The sequence below is a fragment of the Crocuta crocuta genome, unplaced genomic scaffold, assembly GCF_008692635.1.
Source record: "Crocuta crocuta isolate KB4526 unplaced genomic scaffold, BGI_CrCroc_1.0 scaffold113, whole genome shotgun sequence".
Classification (NCBI taxonomy): Eukaryota; Metazoa; Chordata; class Mammalia; order Carnivora; family Hyaenidae; genus Crocuta; species Crocuta crocuta.
In genome coordinates, this window is record NW_027530368.1 from 1,792,932 (window position 1) to 1,811,132 (window position 18,201).

Consider the following 18,201-nt stretch of genomic DNA (forward strand, 5'->3'; position numbering starts at 1 on the left):
TGTATCCTTACTTCAGGGTCTGCTTCTGGGAAACCTGTCCTAAAACATGACTCCACTAGGGATTTTTGCAAAGCATGCTTCTTCACTCCACTCCCGGAGGGGAAGTGTGGGGATGGTGGAGGAAGAATGTCTGACACAGGTCTGTGCACCTCCACTGGGGTCCACTGTCTCCAAATAGGTGTGTCTGGGAAGGCTCCCAGCCAAGCGGATTCTGCTCAGGGGCAGCAAGGATGGGACTTGGGTAGGCAGAGAGAGTGAAGGGTACACCAGGCAAAAGTGGGGATCTAGTCCTATTAACTAGCTGGATGAACGAGTTAGTTCATACACTAGCTGTAAAACGGGAATGATGCTAGTATCTGTTAATAGTGTTACGGTGAGGATTAAATGAGGAAATCGTTGTCAAGCTCTTAACCTAGGGCCTCATGTATCGTAAGCACTCAGCCAATGTTAGCTATTATGATCCCTTACTTTCTCACAGTACTCTCTGCGTGCTTCTCTTTCACCTCAAATCATTGTCTTCCCTATGTCTTCTTTGGCTTTATGCAGTGAGACTTTGACGGGCAGGAACCATCTTTGCTGGATACACAAATTTTGTGGGGGCTTACCCAGTAATAGTAGAGGCTGAAAATTCAGTAAATACTTGTGAAATTAAACAGAATTGACCAAGAGCAGAGAGTGGGGAGCAAATAACGAGAGAAAAAGAGAATGTGAGAGAAAGAAGGAGAAAGCGGAGGAGTAGGAGGAAGAGAAGGAGAAGAAAAGGGGGGAGAAGAACAGCAAGAAGGGGGAGGGGGAGGAGGAGGAGGAGAAAAAGAAAGAAAGAAAGAAAAGCCAGAGTGCTGCTCTTTTCTTAGCTTTGGGGCAAGATACAGCCTAATCCTCAATAACAAAGGACTTCATAGAGATCTTAAGCCACGATGACCTTCCTCCACACAAGTTCAAACATTGTGTTTGAACCATTCATATGTCACAGTCTATAAACCTTGTGTTTCTCTTGGGGTTTGTGTTCTCTGTGTATCGCCTTTGAGTAAAAGGACAGACATCTCTGAAAGCCCTGGTTTCTTAACACGTGGCCCCCCTCCTCCAAGAGTCATCTCTCCCTCATTCTTATTCACGTTGAAGGAAAAGGAAACAAGGTAGTGGAGCAAGAGTGCTAGCTTTAGAGTTAGACACACTTGGATTTCAGTCTTGGTTCTGTGGCTTTCAGCAAGTCCTTAACTTCTCTGAGCCTCAATTTCCTCATCCATAATATGGGGATGTATGTAACTCACAGGATCATTGTGTGGATTAAAAGTAAGGTGTGAAAAGCCCATAGCACCATGTAAAAGCCCAGGAGGGTGGGGAGGGGAGAAAAAGCCCCACACAGAGAAGTAAGGCTTGCAGGTTTTAATGTTTCATCATTAGTAACAGAGCCGTCTCGAGGGGATCCCCAGAGACCCTGTTCTGACTTTAGAAGCACTTCCTGTGGACAATGGAGGGCCCTGCCTCATCATACTCGGGCTTGCTGATCCACATCTGCTGAAAGGTGGAGAGAGAAGCCAGGATGGAGCCTCCAATCCAGACTGAGTACTTCCGCTCTGGGGGAGCAATAATCTGCAAAGAATAAATGTGGTGTATCACCATTAGTCCCCAAGGGAATAGTGAGGTGGCCCAGGAATCCTCTCATTACAGAGCAGGCTGCCTCAGATAAGGACAGCCTCCATGGTCGGAAACAAACAGGGTAAATCTTGTGGTAGATTAGATTGTTGCTCAGATCTTTACTCCCTCCCTCCTCCTCCTTCCCCCCCACTCCCACCCCCCACCCCCAATGGGAAGGATGTGCTGCTTCACCCTGTGAGTTTGCTCTGGGCCCTGTATTTGCTCTGACCAATGGGAAGTGAGCAGATGTGGTAAGAACAGGAGCTTGAAATGGCTTCAGGCTGCAGCCGGACGGGCTCTCTGGTGCCTCTGTCATCTTCAAGGGAAGGGCTTCCCTTGAGAAGCTGCTGGCCCTTCTGCCTGGGCCCCATCATGCGAGATACGGACCTGACCTGAGCTGGCTAGACCTGCAGGGCTGCCTAGCTGGGCCTGACTTAGATTGGCCGACTCCCAGCTGACCTGCAGAGGCACAGGGAATTAATGCTTAGTGTTATGTTGCTGGGATTTCACGGTTGCGTGTGCTCAGCAATAGATGACCGATGCAAACACCTATAGGGAATGTGCTGCTCTGTTCCTGCCTGGGGTTCAGGTGCAAGGGTGGCTCGGCCGGTCTGAGTCTTCCACTCAGTGAGCCAGTCCACTCACACCCTGCGTCTTGAGCTTCATCTGTCAACAGCCACTAAGATCTGACAAGTTCTCAAGTTCATACACACATGGTTCGTCCTTGCCCCTGCAAGTCCTGCGCTTAGCCTTTAGAAATTGGTGGTCCTGTCAAACAATTTCGAACTCCACCTACAAGCGGATCCAGAAAGACTGCTATTAAAGGGTCTAAGAATTCAGTGCTAGAATAAACCAGACACTGAATTTATTTATTTATTTATTTTTTTGTCTCCTTAGGCACTCTCTACATATTTCCTAAACTGCAGAGATCATGGAATTGGAGAGGAAGAAGAGTCTTTAGAAGTTATTTTATTATTCAGTCAGACGAAAGTCACTCAGTCACTCTTTGGACTGACACCTCAAGGACAACACAGCCACTTTATTGCCGCACTGCTCTGGTTGTGAGAAAACTCTGGGCTGTCCTGGGCTGGCGGTCCCCAGTTGCACATCTCTGCTTCCATATCCCTGCGGCCTGTCTCACCTCCCCAGTTCCTCTGTATGGATCGTGCTGACCAGTTTGGCTGGGGGTGTTTGTACCTGCATACACACACCCCGAGGCACCTTTGCTCTATGTCCCCTCCCTTAAGCGCCCTTTCCCCTCCTCTTGTCTTATTTAAGTCACCCTCTCACTGATTGTGTCTACGAATTAGGTCCTCAACTCCTTGAAAGGTGGTACGTGTTGTTAAACTCAGGGCAGTGGCTCACAAATCGGGATATGCGTCAAAACGCTAGTGTTCGTTTATCAGTGTAGGTGATGGGGGCACCCCAAATCTGTTGAGCCAGACTCTGGGGATGAGGCAAGGTAAAAAGCCCCTGCCCCCCACCCCCAGGCTGCCACAACACCCCCGGTATGGCAAGCCTCAGTCAGTACAGCTGCTCCTGTGGCCCCCAGTGACCCACTCTGCTTCCCACATGCTAGAAAGGGGGAAGGCCTTGGACAGCCTTCCTTTGTGAAAAAGGCTCTTAGAATAGATTTCCTCAGATCAAGCCTATTCCCAGAGACCCCCTTGACTGTGAGACTTTGTAACTTTTCACCTGTTCGTTATCTCTGTTCAATTCCCAACTCTTTTTCTGAACCTGCTAGCAGCAAATCTCCTAGAAGCCCTAACACGCTCTGTATGGTTGCGTGGGCTGGGGTGAAGCAGACGATAAGCGGGCCCCTATTCTGATGAGGCCCGTGAGGGGAGCCGCCCTGGTGAGCAGCCGCGTGGCGAGGACTGGAGCCAAGAGGAGACAACAGATCAGAGGCTGTCCAGGAATCAAGTGGTGTCCCTGTGAGTGAACCAGCAAGCTGCCCCACGCCACGCTTTCTCTCTGAAACTTTGACAGCCTCCGAGGTAACACCTGCATCCCTTTTAAAGCCTAAAGATGCGGTAGTGTTGCTTCCTTCTTTTCTTTCCCTCTGTTTCCCTCCTCCTGATTGCATCCTCCACCCCCTCAATATTCTCATCATCCCAAACTCTTTCACCCCCTTCTCATATGACATCATGCGATTACGTTTGAGATCCCATGCGAAACACGTCTCCAGGTCACCAGTGCCCAAGGGCCACAACCCCCTGAGATGAAATCTGCCCCAGCCCAGGGCGATGATGAGCCCGGGAGACCACCAGGTTATGGGCCTGGCAGACAGACTTGGGCATCTCCCAAGTGGGCAGGTCTTTGTCCAAAGAACAGGATGGAGGGAAGTGGGGCAGGACCCACCTTGATCTTCATGGTGCTGGGGGCCAGGGCTGTGATCTCCTTCTGCATCCTGTCAGCAATGCCAGGGTACATGGTAGTACCCCCGGAGAGGACATTGTTGGCATATAAGTCCTTGCGGATATCGATGTCACACTTCATGATGGAATTGTAGGTGGTTTCGTGAATCCCGGCAGACTCCATGCCTAGCACAAGTCATAGTATCTCGTCAACGTCCATCACTCCATAAATACCCAGACTTCTAGCTCTTCAGGTGACCCTTCTGTTGCAGCTACGTTAGTTCAGACCCTTAATCGCCTCCCAGATCAGACCTCTAACTGGCTCTCGGTTCCTCCTGTTCTGATTGATCTTTCACATTTATCACCTGAGATATATTTCTTTTTTTTTTTTTAAAATGTTTTATTTATATCTGAGAGAGAGACAGCATGAGCAGGGGAGGGTCAGAGAGAGAGGGAGACACAGAAGCCGAAACAGGCTCCAGGCTCTGAGCTGTCAGCACAGAGCCCGATGCGGGCTCGAACCCACGAACCGTGAGATCATGACCTGAGCCAAAGTCGGATGCTTAACTGACTGAGCCACTCAGGTACCCCACCCAAGATATATTTCTGAGGGAACACTTCAATTGTGTCGTCTTTTTTCAAGCTTTACTGAGCTATAATTCATATATCATAGTATTCAGCCCTTTAGAGTTCAGTAGTTTTTTAGTATACTCACAGATTGTGCAAAATCAAATTTCAGAACATTTTAGCACCCCCAAAAGAAGCTCCATACCCGTTAGCAGACACTGCCATCTCTCCCATCACCCCTTGCCCAGCTGTAGATAACCACTAAGTTATTTTCTGTGTCTATAGACTTGCCTGTTCTGGGCGTTTCATATACATGAAATCATACAATATGCAGCCTTTTGTGTCTGGCTCCTTTCACTTAATGTTATGTTCATGTTAACATTTCATTTGATGTTTTCAAGGTTCATCCATGGTAGAGCCTGTGTCAGTACTTTATTCTCTTTTATTGCCAAACAATATTCTACTGCATGGATATATCCATCATATCATCTTTGACAGCCTCCCTAATTTACTGGTTACATCTAGCTACCTTAGCCTGCCACCAGGACTTTCCACAGTGAAAGGCCTGCATGCCCAACCAGCTCATGCCCACCTACCTGGCTTTACCCACCTCTAGTCTTTTCTCCGTGTGACAGAATTTCACACTGAGGTTAGAGGAATCTTCCTAAAATACAAACCTGAACTTGCTACACTGCTGCCTAAAAACTTGCAGAGATCTTCACTGTTAATATGATTAAACACCATGCTCTCTGTGTGGTCCAGCAACTCTCCAGTTTCCCGTGTGCAAGTACGTACACACACACACACACACACACACCTGCTTCTCCTATCATGTCCCAAATAGAGCATGACCTTTCACACTTCCATGTCTTTATATGTAGCCTTGCAACCACCTTGTAGGCCATTCCCATTCTGTACTCCTTCTGTCCCCAGATACCATCAAATGACACTCATTCTTTAAGATTCTGTTCAAATGTTCACCTTCTCCAAGAAGCCTTCACTGATTTCCTAGGTTTCTGTCACTTTGTGCAGTCGGCATGTAACACTACACTGTCTATCAGCATTTGCTCACAGGCCCATCTCTTCCCATACACCCCTCAAGAAAGTAATTGTCCTTGTATTAAATATTCTCTTATTTAATCCTTGTTGCAACCCTGTCTAGTAGGTACTATCATTATTTCCACTTTATAGATAAGGAAACTGATGTTTGAAGAAGGTAACAGGTCCAAAGTGACAGCGTCTGAAGGGGCAGAATCAGGATGTGAGACCAAGTCTGCCCCCAAACCCACCCTGTTTACCATGGTGGGTTTTGGCCCCAGTGACCTAGCTGTTGGGCCATCCAAGAAGGGTTTTATGTATTAATTAACCTTATTCTTAGTGTTATGTTATATTCCCTATTCTTCTTTTCCTTTATTTTGATTTTCCTATACTTTTATTTAAAATTAGATTTTGCTGGGGCACCTGGGTGGCTCAGTGGGTGTGAGCATCCCACTTCGGCTCAGGTCATGATCTCCTGATTCACAAGTTTGAGCCCCACATCAGGCTCTGTGCTGACAGCTCGGAGCCTGGAGCCTGTTTTGGATTGTGCCTCCCTCTCTCTCTCTCTCTCTCTGCCTCTTCCCGGCTCACACTCTGTCTGTCTCTCTCTCTCAAAAAGAAATAAACATTTAAAAAAATTAGATTGTATCTAGTTGTATTGTTGATGTGTTTTGGGCCCTTCCTGGAAAAATATGGGCTATGTATAAACCATAAACAAAGTGCAGGTGGCTCCTGGTGCTTCTCCTTCCATCCCTCACTGCTCCACCTCCCCCCCCCCTCTCGATTAGCAGGGACAGTGGGCAGGACCTCACCTATGAAAGAAGGCTGGAAGAGGGTCTCAGGGCAGCGGAAGCGCTCATTGCCAATGGTAATAACCTGCCCATCTGGCAGCTCATAGCTCTTCTCCAGAGAGGAAGAGGAGGCTGCTGTGGCCATCTCATTCTCAAAGTCCAGGGCGACATAGCACAACTTCTCCTTGATGTCTCGCACAATTTCTCGCTCAGCTAGTAAGAGGAGAAATGACAGAAAGTAGATACTCTGTTCTGTTAGTTTGTCCTGTTTTGATCTCCATGAAAACCTCCTCCTCTACTTTGAATTCATTCTTAGGATAAATGTTAGTTAATATTTCATTCCTCTTCCTAAAGTGCAAGTTCAAAATCTCCCAGGCAAAACTTTGCATGGGCTTTTCTCCTTGCTATCTTTACTCTGCCCTGACAAAGCTACAGGCCTTCCGGGGGGCCTTACAGGACACATTTCTGGTCTAGATGTAGGAGGATTTGCTGTGATCTTACAGACTCTAGGAAGGGCGCTGCCTAACATCTCCTCTTGTCCAGTGTGGCCACTGCGGCATGACAACTTCCCCTTAGAAATTCAGACCTTATTTATTCCATGTGTCCTCAGACAAACCATAAATTCCCCTAAGTAATAAAATGCATCATCAGATTTTTGCTACCATTTAGCCCTGTAAAAACCATCTCTGATCCTGGTGTAGACAAAGGTAGCAGGTCCCTGGGGAAGGAGGGAATGATCTGAAAGGGCACTTAAGGAGGCTTTGTTGCCCTCCCCAGGCCATCTTGGTTGGGAAACCTCCCCCATAAATAAGGCTGCACTGACTACCTGGTCTTGTCCAGAGGCCCAGGCCCAGCCTAGGGGCCTCCTCATCTACCCCAGGAGAGTTTGAGGGCAGGGGGCCCACAAACTTCTCATCAGAGAACATCTGGTCCTAGATCAGATTTCATTCTGAGCTCAAGTGAGAATCAGAGAAGGGGCTGGATACCTGTGGTCACAAAGGAATAGCCTCTCTCTGTGAGGATCTTCATGAGGTAGTCGGTGAGGTCACGACCAGCCAGGTCAAGGCGCATGATGGCATGGGGCAGTGCATAGCCCTCATAGATGGGGACATTGTGGGTGACACCATCCCCTGAATCCAGCACGATGCCTATGGACAGAGGGGATAGGATCCATGAAAATTTCTTGTCTTTCACCTTTCTGGGACCAGTTGCCAAATGATCCTCAACTACCATATTTTTCTTTAGCAGCTAAGCAAATTCACCCACCATAAGGATCAACAATATTTTTGTGTACATCAATTTATTCTACCAAATGAGAATGTAGCTTTCTGGAAGGCAAGTAAAACATCTTCCCTTCTTATATTCCTTGAAACACTTCCATAGTAAGGCATACTTGTCAATGTGCATCTCAATTGCACATTCTTTAAGGAGACTGGGTAATTTGCACATCCTTCTGGCATTAAACTAACACATATGCACCTGCATGGAGAATGTTAGGTCTGGAAGGGACTATAAAAACCATCCAATTAAAAAAAATAACATTCTCTACTGATGAAACTTAGTAAACCATGGAGGGAAATGAGCTTTTCAACATAATAAATTTCAATCCATATCACAATTGATGGAGAGACACTGTAACATTGTTATTACATTATTATTATTTAATACAGTCCTAGATGTTCTGTTCTAGCCAATGTAATATGACAGAAAATAGAAATAAGAGGTATTATCAAAAGGAAACAGAATTGTCATTTGCAGATGATGAGGCTGTATACCGAGAACACCCAAGAGAATCAACTGAGACATGGTTAGAGCTAATAAGATGCCTCAGTAAGGGCCTGATGCAAAATAAATATCTAGGGACCAGTAGCTTACACTTGTACAAGAATGCTGACCACAGCATATTTTATACTAGAAAATAAAAACTGGAGACAACCTAAAAGTCCAGCAGTAGAGAAGTGGTAAAACAAATAAGTAAATTATAGAACCATCATACATCCCCCATCAGTGTCTTTGTCACCAGCAGTGAAACTATCTTTTCATTTTGCCTCTCCCCCACTAGAGCAGTAGCTCTGGAATGGCAGGGCTGTCTTGTTTGTCATTGTGTGCCCATGGCCTGGTGCAGTCTTTGGTACCTGGTAGGGAGTAATGGAAAATGTCTGAAGAATGAATGAATGAATCATTGAATCAATGAATACTTGAAGGTTGAACAATGTTCATGGAAGCTATCAAGTTCCCATTACAAACTGCTTTATCTTGAAGTTCCCTCTGTTTCCCTGAGCACCTTTCTATACCAAGGGCACATCCACATCCACCATCACAGGTACATGAGCAGAAACATTCCAATACTGCTGGAAAGTGTATGTAAGCTCAGGAGCTGACTGCTGTGAGGGAAACGCCCTTGCTGGATGTACTTGTCATGCTTTGTTCATATAAATTCTTGCCAGCTCTACTGGGTAGACCTGAATGCATTCCACACGGGCTTCCCTTCTGTTAACCCTACGCAGGGTTTTCCCTGGACTTTGGCTGTACTTTTGATCCTTTTGAGCAGGAACTTCTGCAGGAGCCCAGCTTTCCCTATAGCACACCCCTCCCCACCCCCACCAGTCAGGAAGGGATCGGATTACAGGCTGCTCACCTGTTGTACGGCCAGAAGCATAGAGAGAGAGCACAGCTTGAATGGCGACATACATGGCAGGGACATTGAAGGTCTCAAACATGATCTGAAAGGACAATGAAGAATAAAGGATGATTTGGCAGAAATCACAGCACCTCTTGGCTCACAGGATGCTTTGTAACCTTATTAAGGGTAAGGGCTGTGCCTTTTTACCCCACCCCCACCTCCCGTAGGGTCTGGCATAGACTACACACATAGTATGTCCTCAGAAATTTTTGGTGCACTGATGCATGAAAGGGAGAAGGGATCTATTCTGCTTTCTTGTGCTCGTACTTAAGACTTCCTGGCCTCTTACCTGGGTCATCTTCTCCCTGTTGGCCTTGGGATTTAAGGGAGCCTCTGTGAGCAGGGTGGGGTGTTCTTCAGGTGCTACCCGCAGCTCATTGTAGAAGGAGTGGTGCCAGATCTGGTTGAGACAAAAGTCAAACGAGCCAAGGAGTCTCCTATAAATTTCCAATTGGCATAAGCATGCTGGGAGAGCAGGACACAATGTCCACAGCACCGGATGGGTCTGGATAGGAGACTGTCAGTCCTGGGAATTTCTGCTTAACCTTTAGAGTTTTTATATTCGTTTTCAACAGGGCCCTCGGCAGCACTCAGCCCTGGGGCCAATATACTTAGCATGTTGATTATTTCCACAGGAACTTCCCTCCTCTCTACTTGTCTTCTATCTCCCCTGACTTTTTTTCCTGGGGGCCAGACACACTGCATCTCTCAGTATTCCTTGCTTCCTGGCTTCTGGCTATACTTGGTGGATGGAAGACATCCGCAAGAGGCTGGAGAGTGGGAAGAGGGAGAGAGGTCAGGGTGTTTCTCTGTGATCCAGGGTCCTATTGGGTGGTGCCTCCTCCAACTCCAGTGACTCTGCCCACTCCTTCAGGTTTAGGATGTAAGAGCTTTCCTCTGTTCCTGGTACTTAGGTGCCTCAACATCCCTTTCTGGTTCCCTCCCCCTGCTCACACCTCTCTATGGGAACCTGACAGATACGCTTGACCTGTCACTGTTTATTACTGACCAGGCTGGTGCTTTAGAGCAGGGTTCCCCATTTCAGGTTGGATGCTTCCACGATGTGGGGGGCTAACCTATGCATCATAGGATGCTGGGCATTCCTGACCTCCACCCACTAGGTGCCAGTAGCACCTCTCCAGCTATGACAAGCAAAAATGTTTCCAATCATTGTCAAACATCTCCCAGGAAGCAAAATTGCTTCTGTGGAAAGTCACTGCTTTAGAGGAAGCTATTTCTTCTCACTGTGTCCAATGATCCAAGACAACCAAACAGGACTCTTTATTTCAGAGGCCTTCTGCAGACTGACAGGGACTTAATAGGGCTCTGATTTCCTCAGAGGCGGGGCATAGGGTCATTTACTTCCATTGCACCCATATATTTGTGGACTCTCAGCTTTGTGCTAGGATGGTGCTAACTGTGGTGAGGACAGATATGAAATCAGATACGGTCCCTTGATCTTGGTTTCAAAGTCCAGAGGGGAGGAAAACAGCCAAGAAGATAAAATACAAAGACACATCTGCATTTTGAGTAAAAGAGAAGACAGTTCATTTATCTGGGGGATATGAGTGGGCCCTGTAGGCAAAGGAAGGTCTCCAGAGGCTGAGAGAAGCGCAGTTGAGGCAGAGGAAATGGTATAAGCCAAGGCCCCACCTGTATAAATTTCACAACAGAGATGTGAATGGCAATGACTCTTAATTGAGTGAGGTCAGTATTTCTTCAAATGTGGGCCCCAGACGCTTTGCTGCAAAACCATCTGGGAGGATTGCATTGGGTGCAGGTTCCCAGGCTGGACTCCAGGTCCAGGAATCCGAATCGTGGCTGTTGAAGCCAAATACCTTCACTTCACTTTCATTTCACTTTTTAGAGCTTTTATAAATTACTTTAAAAGTTGAAGATGTTGATAATTTTAAATTTCAGAACTATTTTTTAAAATTTTTTAATTGTTTTATTTATTTCTGAGAGAGAGAGAGATAACGTGAGCAGGGAAGGGTCAGAGAGAGGGAGACACAGAATCTGAAGCAGGCTCCAGGCTCTGAGCTAGCTGCCAGCACAGAGCCCGACGTGGGGCTCGAACCCACGAACCATGAGATGATGATCTGAGCGGAAATCAGACGCTCTACCAACTGAGCCACCCAGGCGCCCTAAAATTACAGAACTATTTTTAAGAGAAGTGAAAGTCTCCCACATTTCCATCACCTAAGAATAGTTAACATTTTGGCTTTTTCTTCTTATTAATCTTTCACCTTTAAGCATTTTCAAATTTATTACTATCACTACTTATATATTTCATATACTTATATTTATTTATTGTTATACTATTTTTATGTTTTTACCTTCAATCTTGTTTCCTGACACTTTTCTGTGAGTATAACATATATAATTTCCTTTTTCACAGTAAATATTTCTTTTTTAAATCGAACATTTATTTTTAATGCTTACACAATATTTCATCATGCTATCATATATTTAATCATATTACTATTCATGGTATCTTTGATTTTTGTTTATAAATAATCCTATCATAGCTATCTTGTGCAGATTATATTTTCTTTTTTCTATTTAGAGAGTTTCCAAAGAAAAGAATTTTAGAAGTGGAATTTCTAGGCTATTAGCATGGTGATTGGAAGACTTTAAAACATATATATTTATGAAAGGGGGGAAGGGCAGAAAGAGAGGGGGAGAGAGAGAATCCTAGCAGATGCTGCAGGGCAGAGCCCAATACGGACTCAAACTCACAAACCAAACTTCAGATCATGACCTAAGCCAAAATCAAGATTCAGATGCTAGGGGCGCCTGGGTGGCTTAGTCGGTTAAGCGTCCGACTTTTGCTTAGGTCATGATCTCGCGGTTCGTGGGTTCGAGCCCCGCGTCAGGTTCTGTGCTGACTGCCAGCTCAGAGCCTGGAGCCTATTTCAGAGTCTGTATCTCCCTCTCTCTCTGACCCTCCCCTGCTCACGCTGTCTCTCTCTCTCCTAGAAGTAAATAAAAATTTAAAAAAAAAAAAAAAGATTCAGATGCTTAACCAACTAAGTCATGCTGGCACCCCAGAAAACTTTTTGATTTCTATTTACCAACAAAAAGGCTAAATTACTCTTTCCTCCAAAATAAGAAAGCCCATTTTGCCCCTATCTGCATCCAGGGTTCTCACTCTTAATATAAGAAATAAGTTGATAGGGAAATAGAATACCTTATTCTTTTACTTTGAAAATGTACAATTCTTTCAAATGAGTTTAAGCTTTTTCAGATTTGCAACTTTTTATAATTTTTGTTTGGCGAATTATCTGTTCATGTCCTTTTTTTATTTACCTGGTGGAGACGTTGTATCTTTAATGATCAATTTACATTAGCTGTCACTGCCCTGTGAATTTTTTTTGCAACTTATTGTTTGCCTTTTACATTTGGTTATGTTTTTCACATACTAGGAGTTATGATTTTTTAAGAATCACATTTGTCATTTTTTCCCTGTATCACTTCTTTCACCAGAAATTTGATAAATGCTCATGCTTACTATACTGTATTTTTTTTTACCATCTGAACTTTTATATTTAACTTTTATAATCAGTTGATATGTGTTTGGTGAAATGGTATAAAGTAGAGGCAATAAAGACTTCCCATTCCCCCAAATAACTTATCAGTTGTCCTGGAATAATTCACTGACTAATTCTTTTCACCTTTGGTGTTCAAAATTTCATTTATCATGCATTTCCTCTTTACCTTTGTGCTAGTACCAAACTGTTTTAATTTTTATACTATGTTATATTTTAATATGTGAACATGGCAAGCTTCTCATAGTTTTTCTTACTCATTTTGTTCTCATAAATTTTGCCTTATTTATTTCTCCAAACATAATTTATGATTTCCTTGCCGAATTAAAAATTGTGATTTTTTTTTTTTACTCAAACTCATAGCAACAGAAAGTAGAATGGTAGTTACCAAGAGCTAGGGGGGTGAGGGAGGCAGGGAGATGCTGGTCAAGTGGTACAAAGGCTTATGCAGGATGAATAAATTCTGGAGATTTGATGTACAGCATGGTGCCTGTAGGTAGCGATGCTGTCCTGTGCATGTGAAATTCGCTAAGAGGGTATTTCCTGAGTGTTCTCAGTACAAGGAAAAAAACTCACTATGTGAGGTGATAGTAGCTGGAATATGGTGACTCTGACATATATAAATGTATATCAAGTCATCAGCTTGTACACCTTAAATATATACAATTTTTAAAATTATGAATTATTAGAAAGGCAAGGAGCCTATAAATGAATTTGGGAAGATTTGACAACTTTTCCCTATTCTGTTTTTCTTTGAAGTGCACAATATATTTTTAGGAATTTCTTTATAGAGGTCACACATTGTTACTCTTGTGATAAAATATTTTTATACTAAAATATTTTGTCTATTATGTTTTTGAATTAGATTCTGTTAGATCCATATGAGTAATAGATGCTATTTACTGAGCATGGTGTTCATGCCTTGGGATGGATATTGAGTACCTAATTCAATCTCCAAAGCAATCCTAATGAAGGAAGTGTTTTTATCTACACAAATGGAGAAACTGAGGCTCAGGAGGAAGGAATCGCTCCCAGACCTCCCTGCCACAGACTCCAGGGTCTGTGCTCGTAGCCACTCCATGGTGTGCTGTGAACTGAATCTGGGATTTAGACAAAAGTAGAGCGTATTACAGATTTCACAGCAACATCCTCCTTTCTGGTCGCAGTCTGTTCGAGAAGCACTCTGTGACACTTCAAAAGGCACTCCTTGCAAAAACAAGGATTCTCAGACAGATGTCAGCAGAATGTATCAAAAGAATATTAGAAAGGTTCTATTAGCATTTCCCACTTGTGATTTTGTTGATCACAAACTACCATTTAAAATATTTCCCCTCACCCCTGCATTTTCTTGTGCGTGCGCGCGCGTGCGCGCGCGCGCGCACACACACACACACACACACACACACACAAGCTTCTAGAAACCCCTAGAGAGTCCTACTTAAAACTTTCATTAGAGAATCATCATAACAACACAGCTTCAATGCAGCTGCCTGAGGTCATGACAGGGAAAATGAAAGGGAGAGAAACCATTTGCCCCCGTGGAAGCAGCAGCAGCATTAAACAACCTGCTAGAGCGAAAGCTGTTTGAAAGGATGAAGCTGGGCATTAGGTAGGACGGGTCCTCAGATGCTAGATAGGGAGTTAGGAACCTACTGTCAGTTAACGAGGAGCTACTGAAGATTCCTGAGAAGGTGAGTGACATGATCTGATCTGTTTTTAGAAAGACAAGCTTTGCAGCAGTGCAGAGAATTCACTTCGATGGCGAGGCTGGAGACAAAGAAATCAGAAAGCCATTGCCACCATCCAGTGAGAGCCATTGGCAGACCCATGGGGAGTGGCCATGAGGATGGACAAGAAAGAAGGAAGGATATGACACATTTAGGAAGCACTTGAAAAGACAGAGGGCTGTGGGAGATGAGGGTCATGACGACATATTATTATACTAAAAGGGAGGAGTCCACCAATACCTTCTCCATGTCATCCCAGTTGGTGATGATGCCGTGTTCAATGGGGTACTTGAGAGTTAGGATCCCTCGCTTGCTCTGAGCCTCGTCTCCAACGTAGCTGTCTTTCTGGCCCATTCCCACCATTACACCCTGTAATACAAAAGACAAAGAAGAAGCGGATTGGCTGAGGGCTCCACTTAGGGGGATCGAGGCATTGGAGGGGCTCTGAAGAAGGATGCAGATAGGAAAGCTATCTTTCCTCCCTGGAGACAGGACAGAAGGAGACAAGGGTGAGGCAGGTATTGATGAATGTGGAAGTGGCGTGGAGAGAAGGTGGAAGTTTCCTGTGGGCTCCTCTCCTCTCTCCTAAGACAACATCATTTTCCAAGAGAGCAGGGCCTTCCATACACTTCTTCCCTTACCTCACACGCACACGGGGCTAGTACTTGCTCTCCTCGGATACCCTCTGCTTACGTGTTTACGTCTCCAAATCTTGGCTCCTGCTCTTCTCTCCACTTGAGGAGACCCTCCTTATCCTCAGCTATCCCTTTTCTACAAAGTCTCTCCTTCTCTGGTCCCTCCACTCATATTTAATCTCTCCCTCATTTGTGCTCCCCCTGGTGAAATATTTGTCTCTATTGTAGCCTGTGATCTCAAGTTAGTTCAAAGAGTGTACATTTCTTAAAGGCCAAGCTCTTATTTACTTGCAGGTATTTTTTATAAGTTTCTTCCAAAGACTTAAGCCAGACATAATACCATCCCTGCATGCCTGGGTTATGTCGGGTTTGGTCTTGGTTATTTCTATTTGAAGGGTCTTACTCTGTTAGTTAATTGGAAGAGGGTCTCCTACCCTCAATACATGCACTCACAAAGCTCACGCATGCATGCGTGCACATACACAGACCTCAGGTGGTCTCCACCATGCAGCACTTACTCCTAGGGGCTCAAAGCCTTGGGTCCAGATGAGCACATACCTGGTGGCGAGGGCGGCCCACAATGGAGGGGAAGACAGCCCGGGGGGCATCGTCTCCGGCGAAGCCAGCCTTGCACAGGCCGGAGCCGTTGTCACACACGAGCGCAGTGGTCTCCTCTTCACACATGGTGAGTGTGGCCAAGTGAACTGGGGGCTGGAGCACCTTGGGGGCGGGGGCAGAAGAGAACTAGTCAGCCACTTGTCAAAATCATGCTGGAAACAGGCTTCTCGGTTCTGAAGGTCGACTCCATCTCCAAACCAGGGCCCGATTCCACAAACAGCAGGCACGGACCTGGACTCCCACTCCCTGGCAGCCCGACTTCTTCCCTCTATCCTGCTGTCCCTGCTGAATTGTGTCCCTGCCGCCCCAAGTCATATGTTGAAGTCTTAATCCCCAGTGTGTCACAGTGGGACCATATTTGGCAGTAGTGTCTTCAGACAGGTAATTAAGGCAAAATGAAGTCATTAGTCTAATATGACTGGTGTTCCATATCTAACAGGATGGCTATCTTTATAGGATGAGGGCATTAGAAGTGGCTGCCANGAGAAAGGATTCTGGACGGGAAGACCAGTCCCTGCCTCTTCAGATGGAGAAAGCAGTAGTCTGTCAGCTAATGCTCATCGCTGCTTTGGGATGGCAGCAGAGTGGTGAGGGCATTCATTTTCCCCACATCTGTTGCAGGTTTTCTTTCTTTCGGGGAGGATAAAAGACAACAGCTGACGACTTGTTGGCATTTAGTGACAGAGGGGAGATGACAGAAGCTCAGGGGACAGTGCACAGACTGACTCCTGGCCTGGGGGTTTCTTGGGGGGGGGAGGTGCAGTATAGAAGATAGAAAGGCCCTGGGCTCGGGGAGGCCAACTCTCAGCAGTCCAGGGGAAACAGAAGGTGGGTGCTGAGGAGGAAGGCACCTAGAAGCTTCATTCAGAACATTTGATCACAGGCTGGGAAGGAGATAAACGCTATAGAAGCCTGTAACCCTGGCCCCTCCATGGCCTCACGTCAAAGGTGGACAAGGCAAGGAGGAGACAGAGACCCAGGTGTGTGAATAAGAGGTCAGAAAGGCAAACGTTGAGGCTGAGAAGAAGGTCAGTAACACAATTTTAAGGCTAAAAGGGAGCTCTTACCCCTTATACTCAAAGCAGAATGCACACTAGGGAAAAGCCGCTGTGACTTCCTGAATCCAGCTCTGCCTGTGTCCCTGTTCCCCGGGGCTCCCCATGCCCATGGGTCAAGTCCCAGCCCCCCGACTCAGGCCACAGAGCCCCCCAGAGTCTGGCCTGGCCTACGTCTCCAGGCTCATCTTCTCTCTTGCCCCCTCTTGGCCTTCTCACTCTGCCTATGTGGACATTCTTCCTATTCTCTGAACTGTATCGTCTTCCCTCCCTGCTGGACCTTTAGACGCAGGATCTGGAGCACCCTCCCCTCACCTGTTTGCTACTCTCACTCCATCACCAGCCAGGCCTCTGCCTGGACACTGTATTTTCATGAGGCCTCTCTGGCCCACCAGTCTGTCAGCAACCCCTCTTCTTGGCCCCACAGCACCTTGAACTTGCAGTGATCAGTGAGCAACTCTGCATATCCTGGCTGGTTCGTAGCTCTGCAAAGGCAGGAGCTGGGTCTGTCCTGTTCTCCCGTGATTCTTCAGTGTCCCAAACACAATGTCTGGCACAGCCTGTGCTCTTAAATGTTTGTCATCCAAATGAAGGAGCAAATTAATCAATGGGTGTTAAGGAGAAGGATTTTTGGAATAACAAAGATAGACCAAACATTGGTAACAGGAAATCAAGGTTTAAGATGAGGTGGAGATTGAAGGAAAGCACCTTCCCCGAGCTTCTTAAAACGATATTATTTCTGGTCTGAGCAGTTTCTGGATTGCTGAGAGGACCCCTAACTTCCTACCTCATTAGAAGAGTGGAAAATGAAGATGGGCAAAGTTTGTTCTAATGCTCAAAAAGGGAAAGAAAGCAGATTTCAAAAACATCAGTTAATCTTAATACGCAAGGTAGGCAGGTTTCCAGAAGGTACTATAAAGAAGAAAGCATTATTAAAGAAGCAGTGATTTCTTATAATTACTAGGGTTTACCAAGAACAAATGTTGACAGAGTGACAGCCTTCCCTTCTACCCCCAGGACTGCTGTGGGCTGGGAATGCAGGAGAAGGTGGGAGACATTGACCTTAACTTGATTATGGCATCTGACAAGGTCTCCTGTGATATCCCTATTGATAAAACCATGTGGGCTGAACAATAAATCAGTTAGGCATATTTACAGCTGCCTGAATTACTGTCACTGAAAGGTGTTAATTAATGGGTCAACATCAACCTGGAGGCAGCAATATGCCTCCAGGCCCCACTCCTAGTCCTTTGTCACACATTTTTATAAATGCGTTGGATGAAAATATGGAGTGCATGCCGAACAAATTTTCAGAGCTGGAGAAGAGTATAGTATTAAATATGTTGGATGAAAGAATCAAAACCCAAGATGATCTCAAGAAACAGAGAAAAGGAGCCAAGTCAAATAATATTAAACGTTAATAGGGTAGATACAAGGTTTTGCATGTGGGTCTAAATAAGCAAACTATGATAGCTGTTGTTCAACATCTGTAAGCAGGACGCGGGGTGTTATGGACAAGGAGCAGTACTCTATGGCCAGGATAA

General features: G+C 45.5%; 1 protein-coding gene and 1 non-coding gene across 2 annotated transcripts in view; both read right to left on the minus strand.

The window, feature by feature from the left end:
* Window positions 1–1,371: 1,371 nt before the first annotated feature.
* Window positions 1,372–18,201, minus strand: part of ACTG2 (actin gamma 2, smooth muscle) — a 21,928-nt gene continuing 5,098 nt past the window's right edge. The window contains exons 2-9 of the mRNA XM_077766184.1: window positions 15,543–15,704; window positions 14,590–14,718; window positions 9,364–9,474; window positions 9,030–9,114; window positions 7,378–7,539; window positions 6,413–6,604; window positions 4,000–4,181; window positions 1,372–1,593 (exon numbers count right to left, since the gene is read on the minus strand). Of these exons, the coding sequence (XP_077622310.1) occupies window positions 1,450–1,593; window positions 4,000–4,181; window positions 6,413–6,604; window positions 7,378–7,539; window positions 9,030–9,114; window positions 9,364–9,474; window positions 14,590–14,718; window positions 15,543–15,668 (1,131 nt within the window). The 5' untranslated portion in view covers window positions 15,669–15,704 and the 3' untranslated portion in view covers window positions 1,372–1,449. The remainder of the gene's footprint in view (window positions 1,594–3,999; window positions 4,182–6,412; window positions 6,605–7,377; window positions 7,540–9,029; window positions 9,115–9,363; window positions 9,475–14,589; window positions 14,719–15,542; window positions 15,705–18,201) is intronic.
* TRNAG-UCC (transfer RNA glycine (anticodon UCC)) lies at window positions 11,131–11,215 on the minus strand. Its single transcript has one exon. It is a non-coding gene; the product is annotated as a tRNA-Gly (tRNA).